Source organism: Schistocerca americana, chromosome 5, assembly GCF_021461395.2.
Source record: "Schistocerca americana isolate TAMUIC-IGC-003095 chromosome 5, iqSchAmer2.1, whole genome shotgun sequence".
NCBI classification, from domain to species: Eukaryota; Metazoa; Arthropoda; class Insecta; order Orthoptera; family Acrididae; genus Schistocerca; species Schistocerca americana.
The window spans coordinates 531189969-531202259 of NC_060123.1; the positions used below are offsets into that span (position 1 = coordinate 531189969).

Here is a 12291-nt window from a genome sequence, read left to right on the forward strand (position 1 = left end):
TCGAAAATGGTATCAGTGACCATGACGCGGCTGTGGCAACAATTATTACTGAACTACAAAGGACAAGTAAAACAAGAAAAAAAATATATATGTACAGACTACTAGATAAAAAATCAGTAGCGTCATATCTCAATGGAGAACCTGAAACTTTCAGCACAAGGCAGGAGCATGTAGAGGAACTGTCGCTCAAGTTTAAAACAATAGTTGACCATGAACTGGACAGATATATCCCCAGTAGAACAGTTCATAATGGGAGGGAACCTCCATTGTATATAGTCACTGTAAAGAAACTTCTAAAGAACATAGACTACTGCATATTATGTCTAAAACAAAACACAGGACTATAGATAGAGAGATGCTGAACGGAACATGTTTGGCTCTCAAGAGAACAATGCGTGATGCCATCAGTGACTAACGAAGGAGAATATTGTCAACTGATCTTTCACAAAACCCAAAGAAATATCTGTCATATGTAAAGGCTGTTAATGGCACCAACATTAGTGTCCAATTCCTAGCAAAAGAAACAGGAACTGAAATTGAGGGTACCAAAGCAAAAGCTGAAATGCTTAACTCCATTTTCAAATGTTCCTTTACACAGTTTGGATTCCATAGAAATGTTGGAACACGTGAGGCAATACTGACCCTACGACTTATCTTAGAAGAAAGATTAAGGAAAGGCAAACCTATGTTCCTAGCATTTGTAGATTTACAGAAAGCTTTTGACAATGTTTCAAATTCTGAAGGTGGCAGGGGTAAAATACAGGGAGCGAAAGGCTATTTACAATTTGTACAGAAAGCAGATGGCAGTTATAAGAGTCGAGGGGTATGAAAGGGAATCAGTGGTTGGGAAGAGAGTGAGACAGGGTTGTAGCCTATCCCCAATGTTATTCGATCTGTATATTGAGCAAGCAGTAAAGGAAACAAAACAAAAATTTGGAGTAGGTATTAGAATCCATGGAGAAGAAATAAAAACGTTGAGGTTCACCGATGACATTGTAATTCTGGCAGAGACAGCAAAGGACCTGAAAGAGCAGCTGAATGGAATGGACAGTGTCTTGAAAGGAGGATATAATATGAAAATCAACAAAAGCAAAACGATGATAATGGAATGTATTCCAATTAAATCAGGTGATACTGTGAGCATTAGATTAGGAAATGAGACGCTCAAAGTAGTAAATGGGTTTTACTATTTAGGGAGCAAAATAACTGATGATGGTCGAAGTAGAGAGGATATAAAATGTAGACTGGCAATGGCAAGGAAATCGTTTCTGAAGAAGAGAAATTTGTTAACATCAAGTATAGATTCACGTGTCAGGAAGTCGTTTCTGAAAGTATTTGTATGGAGTGTAGCCATGTATGGAAGTGAAACGTGGACGATAAATAGTTTAGACATGAAGAGAATAGATGCTTCCGAAATGTGGTGCTACAGAAGAATGCTGAAGATTAGATGGGTAGATCACATAACTAATGAGGAGGTATTGAATAGAATTGGAGAGAAGAGAAATTTGTGGCACAACTTGACTAGAAGAAGGGATCTGTTGGTAGGGCATATTCTGAGGCATTGAGGGATCACCAATTTAGTTTTGTAGGGCAGTGTGGAGGGTAAAATTCATAGAGGGAGACCAAGAGATGAATACACTAAACAGATTCAGAAGGATGTAGGTTGCAGTAGGTACTAGGAGATGAAGAAGCTTGCACAGGATAGAGTAGCATGGAGAGCTGCATCAAACCAGTCTCTGGACGAAGACCACAACAACAACAACAACAACAACCACTGAAAAGATGAGTGAAATATGTATTAGGTGAAATTGTTAAAATTGAACAAACCTCCAGGGCCCAATGGAGATTCTCCACTGAATTCGCTGCTGTGACTATGTAGACTTTCCCAGCATATCAACAGATCAAATTCTTCTCTGGTCTTCAGCCGGATCAAACTGTCATCTGCACACAATATTTTCACGGGCCACCTGGCCACCACAATCAGGTGTAAAAACCTAAGCCGCTCTTGTCACTAACTGATTCAGACCAGTGATGGTGGCGAGGTGGACTACAGAAATATTGTGTGCAGATGAAGTTTAATCCAGTTGAAGACCCAACAAGAATTTAATTTGCAGTTGAGTTAGCCCCTCTCCTCTCTATAATTTATTGTAGCTCCTACAAACAAAAAACCATGCCCAATTCGTGGAATAAAGCACAGATCATACCTGTCTACATGAAGGACAGTGCGAGGGTAATCCCAAAAGTAAGGTCTCCTATTTTTTTTTTTTTAATAAGTACATAGACCTGTTTATTTCTACGATGGTTTACATCAGTTTACAGCTTGAACATTTAGCTATTTTTTGACATAATCACCATTTCTGTTGATGCATTCACGTAGACGCTGTGGCAGTTTTTGTATGTCCATGTCATACCAGCTCGCCGCCATGCTGCTCAGAAAGCTATGAACCTCTTCTTTCACCTCGCCGTCGGAGCTGAATCGCTTTCCGGCCAAATGTTCTTTTAACCTAGGGAACCGGTGATAGTCACTGGGTGCCAAGTCAGGACTATAGGGTGGGTGGGTGATTATGTTCCACTGAAACTGATGCAGGAGAGCAACGGTTTGCCGAGCGATGTGTGGGCGAGCGTTGTCATGGAGAATGTGTATGCCCTTGCTAGACATTCCTCTTCTCCGGTTCTGAATTGCCCGTTTGAGTTTTTTCAGAGTCTCACAGTACCTGTCAGCGTTAATTGTGACATGGGAATACAAAAACTGTCACAGCGTCTACAAAAATGCACTGACAGAAATAGCGATTATGTTGAAAAATAGCTTAATGTTCAAGCTGTAAACCGTTCTAGAAATAAACAGCTCTATGTACTTATAAAAAAATAGGAGACCTTACTTTTGGGATTACCCTCATAGAAGTGATCCACAAAACTACTATCCAGTATCTTTGACATTGATTTATTGTAGAATCTTAGAAGATATTCTGAGCTTAAACATAATGAGGTGCCTTGAACAGAATGACTTCCCCCATGCCATCCAGCATGGATTCCGAAAACATCCATCATTTGAAACCCAACTCACACTTTTCTCACATGACATACTGAAAGCTTTGGATATGGGCAGTCAGATAGATGGAGTATTTCTTGATTTCTGAAAAGTATTTGAAGCAGTGCCACATCTATGCTTATTGTCAAAAGTATGAACATATGGGGTATCAAGTGATATTTGGGAACTGATTGAGGACTTTTTGGTAGGGAGGGCTTAGGATGTTATCTTGGATGGAGAGTCATCATCAGATGTAGAAATAACTTCAGGTGTGCCACAGGGAATTGTACTGGGACACTTGCTGTTTATGTTGTATATTAATGAGCTTGTAAACAATATTAATAGTAACCTCAGACTTTTTGCAGACAATGTAGTTACCTATAATAAAGTGTTATCTGAAAGAAGATGCAAAAACAATGGATAAAACAGGTGGTAGATTTAAATTTATTGGTAGAATATTGGGAAAATGCAATCAGTCTACAAAGGAGACTGCTTACAGATCACTTGTCCTACTGATTCTAGAATATTACTCAAGTATGTGGGACCTGTACCAAATAGGATTAACAGGGGACACTGACCATATTCAGGGAAGGGCAGCAAAAACGGTCACAGATTTGTTGGAGAATGTTACAAAGATAGACAATGAATTGAACTGGAAGGCTCTTGAAGGTAGGTGTAAAGTATGCAGAGTATGTCTATTAACAAAGTTTCAAGAACTGACTTTAAATGATTACTGTAGGAATGTATACAATCCCCTATGTATCTCTCACATAGGGATCATGAGAATAAGATTAGAATAATTACTGTACATACAGAGGTATTCAACAATCATTTTTCCCAGGCCCCATATGTGAAAGGAGTGGGAAGAAACCCTAGTAATTGGTACAATGGGACTTTGCCTCTGCCATGCACCTCACAGTGGTTTGCAGGGCGTAGATGGAGATGTGGTGATGTACCATGTACTATTGTGTGGAGATTTTAATTTGTACCTGGACTGGAGATATGTACACGTAAACAAATTCAAAATTAATTAGTAACTTTGCTTTTTGAGGTGATGGTTAAAACTATATAACAATTTCAAGCATACATAATTTGTGACTGAGCTGGCACCTCTTTTAATCATAAAATAATGTAGATTCCTCCAACAAAAAGAGTGCACAATTGTTGAAAGAAATCACAGGCAAAACCTGTTTACAAGAAAGGTATCACAAGTGACCCACAAAACTGGCAGTCAATATCATTGACATACATCTGTTGAACTATCTTAGAAAACATTTTCAGTTAAAATACAAAAAAGATTTTTGAGAAGAACGACCTTTTCCATGGTAAACAGCATGGATTATGAAAACACCATTCATATGGAACTCAACTTTGGTTTTCCCCACTTGGTATCGTAAATGGTAAAATGTTAAGGCAATTGGTTGGAAGTCACATTTATTGATTTGTGAAAAATATCTGAGTCATTACCACACATGTTTACTACCAACGTGCAGTCACTTGAGGAATAAAACAAAATTTATGACTTCCTAGTAGACAGGACACAGCACATTATCTTGTCGGAGAGTCGTGGCAGGTGTAGAAGTAACTTCAGGCATACCCTAGGGACATTTGTTGGGACTCTTACTGTTCACACTGTTTATTAATGGCCTGGCATGAAATATTAACAACATAAAATTATTTGCAGATAATAAAATCATTTGTAATGAGGAACATTCTTTCAAAAAAATAAAACAAACAAAAAAAACTGCACAAACACTGAGCCAAATCTTGGTAAGCTTTCAAAGTGATGCAAGAATTGGTAAATTGTTTTAAATGTGCAGAAATGTTAAATTGTGCACTTCACAAACTGTAAAAATAATAGTATCCTATGACTGCAATAACACGGATTCACAAATGGAATCAGTCAACTAACATAAATACTTGGTCCAATCACATTAATGTGACCGCCATTGTTCAATTTCAACAAGCAATAACTACTTACGGATCTGATGGCAGGTAGCAGCACTAACAGTGAAGGGCACATAAAGATTGGGGGGGGGGGGGGGGGGGGAGGAAAACAGTGCAATTGTTGTGGTAATGCAGTGACAGAGTGATTTGTCTGATATTCAAAAGGGCACAATCACTGGCATTCGGGTCAATGGCAGAAGTTTGTAAACTGTTTGTGTGCCACAATGGTTAAAGTATACCGTGTATGGCAAACTGGCACTATGAAAAACCGGCACCAAGGCAACTGTGGTGAACCAAGGACCATAGGTCACAGGGTTGAACAAAACCTATGGAGATGTGTACGGGTGAATAGATGTGTTACTGTTGAGCAGCTGAGTGCCCAGATGAACCAATGTGCTTACAGTGTATCCTCAATGACTGTTCGGAGTACATCATCACATATGGGCTTTTGCAGCAGGTGACTGGGTGATGCACCCCTGCTGACTGCTGTTCACCAGTGATGAAGGCTGAATTCTGCACGCCAGTACCTGAACTGGATGTCCACTGAGTGGCAAAAGGTGGTCTTTTCAGATGAATCACGTTTCTATCGGACAGATGGCCACTGGCGTGAACAGTGTGAAATCAGAAAGCAAAACCCTGCAACAATGATTGGAAGGGTCCAGGCCAGAGGAAGGGAGCATTGTGGTCTGAGGCCAACATTTTAGTGGTATTCCCTGGATGATCTCATCATTTTGAAGATGGATCAACACAAGTATGCATGTGTCCTTGGGAGCCAAACCCCCCCCCCCCCCCCTCCCCATGCAGTGTGGTTTTCCTCAGCACCATGGCATCTACCAGCAGAACCCTGCAATGTGTCCAAAGATCACCACAATTGTAGATTGTATTTTATTGGTCCTGTTGTCTACATAGCAGCTTATGCATAAGACATTGGACAAGTCAAGTTATAAATATACAGGCTGAAAGTCATTTCAAGGCATACATATTTAAGCTTACAATAATACACTTTACACATAAGTATTTATATAACACATTTCATAAATTTAAATATTCCTCAATGGAGTAAAAACAGTGATGCTGTAAATATGACTTTAAAGATTTTCCAAATGTATTGACCCCAGTGATAGCTTTTATGTTTTCAGGAAGTTTGTTATAAAGCTTAACTCCCATGCAAAAAGTACCTTTTTGGCACAGTGCTGTGCTGATTTGAGTCATATTAAGTTTCTGTTTTGTCTGGTAAAGTGCTCATGTATATCACAGTTTTTTTGCAGTCTCCGGTCCTTGCCTATTACATTTAATTTAAAGAACAAAAGGGTTTCCACAACATATACACATGGTAATGGAGGAATACCAGATTTCTTGAACGGGGGTTTACAAGAGTCTCTAGGCTTGCACCCAAACAAGATTCTAATGGCCTTTTTTTTGTAGTTTAAAAGTGCTATTAGCTGTTTTAGAGCTTCCCCAGAAGGTGACCCCATATCTAAGACGAGAATGAAAGTACGCATGATATGCATTCAATACTGTTTTCTCACTACAGCACGATTTTAATGAACAAAGAAGGTAACATGTTTTGCTCAGTTCCGCATTGAGATTTTCAACATGCTTATTCCATCTGATGTTACTCTGCAGCCAAAGTCCTAAGAAATTGGTTTCAGTACTGTTACCAACTGGTTTTCGTCATTGATAGAGACTGATTGTGGAATTTTAGAGCAACGGTTTTCTTACTGTTTATTACAAGCTGATTACTCTGTGCCCAGCTGCTAAGTTGTTTCGTGACCATGTTTACTGTCTGTTGTAACTGTTCATCGTCGCCTCCTTTTCGTAGAATCGTGGTGTCATCTGCAAATATGATTTTTTTTTGTGCATCAATATTTAAGCTTAGATCATTTATGTACAGAAGAAGCAGAAGGGGTCCCAATACTGATCCTTGGGGTACACCACATTTTATTTGTTTACAGTCAGATAAGTGATTAGATACAGTTTTTAGTTGAATATTTGTGTGCTTGACGCACACTGCCTGCATACGATTATGCAGGAAGGAACTGATCCACTTGTTGGACAGACCTCGAATACCATATCTTTCTAGCTTTGATAGCAGAATTTTATGGTCCACCATGTCAAAAGCTTTTGACAAGTCAATAAAGACTCCTGTTGTTTCCTGTTTTTTGTCCATCAGGTTTAGGATGGAATTGATGCACTCATAGACAGCAGTTGTCGTTGACCTCTTATTTCTGAATCCATGTTGTTCATTACATAGGATCCTGTTTTTATTTATAAATTTCATAAGTTTCTCATACATAACTTTTTCCAGTACTTTAGAGATGCAGGAGGAAATTGTGATGGGTCTGTAGTTATTTACATTGTCTTTATCCCCTTTTTTATACACAGGAATAACTTTTGATGTTTTCAACACATCAGGGAAAGTGCCTGCCTGAAGTGAGCAGTCGCATAAATGTGTGAGTACTTCAGTTAGGTTTGATGCGCTCTTCTTTAACATTGTTGCAGGTATACCATCAATACCTGCCGACTTGGAATTTTTTAGTCCTTTTATTGCTTTAGCTACTTCATCTTGTGAAACAGAACTGGTGTACATTGATCCTCTACATGCACTTATTTTATATTCATTTGCCTGGGTGCCCTTAAAGTTTGATTGTAACATATTTTCAGCAACACCTGTGAAAAAGTTGTTAAATGTGTTGGCTACTTCTAAGGGGTTTTTTATGTGATAGTGTTATATTTTTGCATTCTCTCCTGCCCACAAAACTCCCCAGATTTAAACTCAATCGAGGATCTGTGAGACCACCTCACACCATGGATCTTCAATTGAGAAACCTAGGAGCTGGCCACAGCACTGGAGTCAGCATGGCTCCATATCCCTGTTGGTACCTTCCAGAACTTCAATGACACACTTCCTGGACATCTCGCAGTGGCCTTTACTGCATAAGATGGTTAATCAAGCTGTTGACAGGTGGTCACATTAATGTGACTGGACAGTGTGCCTGGATGTAACTATTAGTGGGGATAAGAAGTAAAATTATCAAAATGGATCAGTCATAGAAAAATCAGGTGACAGATTTAAGTTTGTTGGTATGATACTGAAAAAAATGCAGTCATTCTACTAAGGAGGTTTCTATCAGTCAGTCCATTCTTGTATAGATAATTCTTTTTACTATTTTCAAACATGAGATATGAACCTGATTGTTTGGTAATATGACACCTTTCTATGCACGCTTACTTTGGTATTGGAGTTATTACATTTGGATAAAAAGAAATATTTGATATGAGTCAACAGCTTTGACCAGTGACATAGGATACAGACTATAATGTGATATCAGTAATGATATTCTGAAATGGGATAAGCTACAGAGCAGTCTGTCTACACAACCAGGTTATTTTAGTTTCACATTTCTTCCTTTGCCAACTGACAACGAAAGAGTGAATGTATGCACCAAAAGGTGACATTGCAGCAACCATTAACATTGTGTCAGTGATCAAAGCTGGCAACTTGTATTGAAAATTCCTCTTGCTCCATTACATTCTTCTTGCAGTCTAATGATATGTCCCCTGTCTAATCTACCCTACAGCGAGCATATACATGGGTTACAGTACATATTGTAATTAAGAGGATGTGGCAAATAGTTTGTTGCCAATTACTGTGGCCACAAAAAGCATTACAGTGCACTATATGTAGCTGACCACAAAGTAAATCTGTGCCACTTAGCAGTGTGGTTTTGTTTAAGACTTTCCAGTGTTGCTATATACCAGGTGGGAGTTTTGTCATGGTTGGTTCCCCCCAATGATATCTCAGAGAATTTTGTCAATTCCAGATGGCTTATTTTGATTTACATAGGTCTTTCACAGTTTTGTCAAATTCCTCTCACTGTCTCACATTTATTTCCCATCATCCCCTTCCTCTTCTCTGTCTTTCCTTGGTGGGTTGGAAGATGGTAGATCCATATCAGCTGGCACAGCCAGAATGCCTGCTGAAACTATATCATAAGTCACCTACGTCAAATCTTTGATTGTATGAGGCATGTTATTGAACAATAAAAATTTGACCCTACATGTGCAAGGTGCAAACCCATAATCAAACTATTGTGTAGACTTATAGTGTCAACCAAAAACATATACAAGTGTGTTTCAATGATCAGAGCCATCAACTAGTAGGGAAGAGGTTTCTTATTATTACTACTACACAAAAATCTGTTTTTATTTTTTATATAAAGGCAATTTTTGTTTTTTGTTACTAGACAAAAACCTTTCCACAATTCACAATGCACGTACTTGAAGGAGAAGGGGTACATATATACAAGGTGAACCAGAACTCCACTGACATACTTTCACAGGTTTTCAGGGATACCTTCTGGATATTTTTGTATAAGGGATCCATAATCTCAAGTGGTTCATTATAGAGTAATGTAATTACAATTTATTTTGTTTGCTACCAGAATCAGCCTTGTTTCTGTGAAAACATCTTCACAACAGAGAAGAAGCCATAACATACAATAACTAAAATGTGCAACACAAAACTCAAGACTAATGCAACAACCCCTCCCACAAAAGTGCTGTGACATGTATGCTGTCTATGTGGGAACAGCTCAGTATAGTGTCGGTGGCCCACTCCTCCTTTGCCTTTAGTGACCCCGAATACAAGGCTCATATCAGCCAACTCTCCAACAGCAAATTTTTCCATAGTATTGCTGTGTAGCACTGTTGACACACAGCTAACACTGCCTGAAAACATAACCCTAGACGTAACTGAGTAGTACCAAATGGAAACTTTACTAGCACTCGTTTAATGGTAGAAATTAAATTACTTCTTCGGAACTCCAGCTGTTTTCCACATTTTTAATAACACAAGAAACACAATGGACACGACGCAGAAGAGTGTCAGCCAAATACAGGAGATATTTATATACTGCCCAATGAGATATTGCCGTTTTTGGTGAGTCATGAATCAAATAAACAGATTGCGCGAGAACATACCGGTAGACAAATGTGTTGAACACTATGGGCTTCGTTACCCAAAATTTGCGTTTCGCTAAAAGGAATACCGGAAATCATGCTCAGCGCAGGGTATCTGTAACTACATTATAGACACAATCAAACGCTAGTTTCGACATTGAACTGGGACTTCAATTAAATAACATGACATATAGGAAGAACGTACGTCATGTGGCAATAGCGTTAAGTTTATTGATGATCGTGATGCTTGTGTACAATTATTCACTCTTAAATCACAGACCAATCGTCAAACTTAACAAATTTCTCAATGATACATTAAATGTCAGGGCACAGTTTTGAAATCTGACAGAAACACCGTACACATGCATCACCCACACTTCTCCACAATGTCCTTTTTTTCTTTACAGAAAAAAGATCGATGAGGCCCTTGACAAGCTTACAGTATATTAACCACAGTATATAATTGTAGCTCTTGAGTACATCAACATTTGATCACATTACCATAGAGCTCAGTTCCAGATACTGCTCCTGATGGATTCATAACGCTGTTCCGATGTAAACATTGTTCATAACAGGTAAAACACTGATTCAACGCTCGTTCCAATGCATTGAGTACTGGCATAACAACAAAGATGGCTGCCGGAACAGTGTGGAAAGTGTTTGCGTCTATTCAAACTAATATCTGCTTTTTGAAACCGAGGTAAGCTACTGTCATATTGCTCTAAGTAGAAACGATTACAGCAATCTTAAATTGAAAGAAGGAGATAATTATAGGAAATGTCATTGTTGATATTCGTACTTTACATTCATAAACTACGTACGCAAATATTGGACAGTAACCGGTAACAATATTAAGACTTTACAGTAAACATTCATCTTGTTTCAGTTTCGATAGCATTATTACTCAGAGCAGAGGAAAGAGGCTCAAATGTCGCCCACGCTTAAGATACCCGACGTGGTTTGTCAAGAAGGAAAGAAGTGTAAGTAAAATATTCTCAAGTGTTGCCGTACTAAAATGAATTTCCATATTCTGACCCACAAGTGTTGAGTGTTGTCTACCATCAAATTTTGTGACGATGAATATTCACAAATAGAAGAATTTAAACGAGTGTATTGTGTTGCACTTAGCCTAATGGCACTGAATAATTTGACATAATGTGGTTTAAATACTAAAATCAAAACACATCATTTTTATTGTAGTAATGAGCACTTTCTCTGCCCAAGCAGTCTTGAGAGGACCAGCAATAACGCCCTACTTTAGTGTCATCCTCAGCCGATGGGCCTCACTGGATGCGGATAGTGAGGCATGTGGTCAGCACACCTCCCAGCCATTGTCAGTTTTCATGACCAGGACTCCCACAAGGGCTGAGTGCATCCTGCTTACTAACAGCACTTAGCAGTCCTGGATGGTCACCCATCAAATTGCTAATCAAAGCCAACAGTCTCATGTACCTTCAGTGATCTGGTGGGAACCGATATTGCCACTGTGGCAAGACCGTTGGCATTGAGCACTTTGATGCTTTGTAAGATGGAAATGTACAGCAGCCAAGTAACAGTAAGGCTTGTAACCTGACCCCACAATCTACTGTTACTATTTATTCTCAGGATTGTTTCAGACCTTTTATAAAATGTATTTATGCATCGCCACCACAAATAATAAATGATGTGCCAAAGAATGTGGAACTATTAGTACAGAACAGAAAATTTAAAGATATTTTTGTATAATGGTAATTGAATGCAGCTGAGAAGTCAATACTGGAACTATTGATTGAGTTACAGTTGATCTGTACTATAGCCTGAGGTCTAGGTCAGATTGAAAGATGGTAATTTGGTTTTGAGTTAGCATAGCCAACGAATTTCTCATTTCATACGTGCACCGAAAATTGCAAAATTAGTACTGCATCTGTTAGTGTAAATCATGCTTTACCTACAATATCCGCCCCCTTTCGAAATTGATACAAACCCTCCCGTCTACGTCACATCTCACGAAAGGTATAAATATTCTGTACCAAGTATCAAATTATATATTCCATTATCACAGTCATTTAATTAGTCACACAATATAATGTTTTCCACAAATATAAAATCCTATTCAGTTTACTAAGATAAATATGCTTCAGTGACTTTAAATCGATAATCTTACATTCAGTGTGAGAATGGTATTCTCACGAATTCAGAAATTATTTTGAAAGTTATGTGCCAGGTATGGTTCCCCCTACTTACTTAGAACTATGTGACAAAAGGAGGAGTACCAGGCAGCGTTCAAGAAGACAATTTTTGGAATCATTTGTAATTATGACTCATATTAATAGAATATACAGATGTAATGATGTTGATTTCACCCAGGCTTCTGT

At 38.5% G+C, this 12291-nt stretch overlaps 2 protein-coding genes across 5 annotated transcripts in view; one reads left to right on the forward strand and one right to left on the reverse strand.

Annotated features, from left to right (window-relative positions):
• Positions 1–10582, reverse strand: part of LOC124616774 (zinc finger protein 714-like) — a 306681-nt gene extending 296099 nt beyond the window's left edge. For 2 of the 4 annotated variants that reach the window (XM_047145166.1, XM_047145165.1), the window contains exon 1: positions 10439–10582. In XM_047145166.1, coding sequence (XP_047001122.1) covers positions 10439–10559 — 121 coding nt within the window. In that variant the 5' untranslated portion in view covers positions 10560–10582. Of the gene's footprint in view, positions 1–9958; positions 10063–10142; positions 10336–10438 lie in introns of those variants that run through there. The other 2 variants (XM_047145167.1, XM_047145168.1) reach the window with 2 other exon arrangements.
• LOC124616775 (39S ribosomal protein L3, mitochondrial) overlaps positions 10345–12291 on the forward strand; it is an 82324-nt gene continuing 80377 nt past the window's right edge. The window contains exons 1-2 of the mRNA XM_047145169.1: positions 10345–10637; positions 10824–10917. Coding sequence (XP_047001125.1) covers positions 10570–10637; positions 10824–10917 — 162 coding nt within the window. The 5' untranslated portion in view covers positions 10345–10569. The remainder of the gene's footprint in view (positions 10638–10823; positions 10918–12291) is intronic.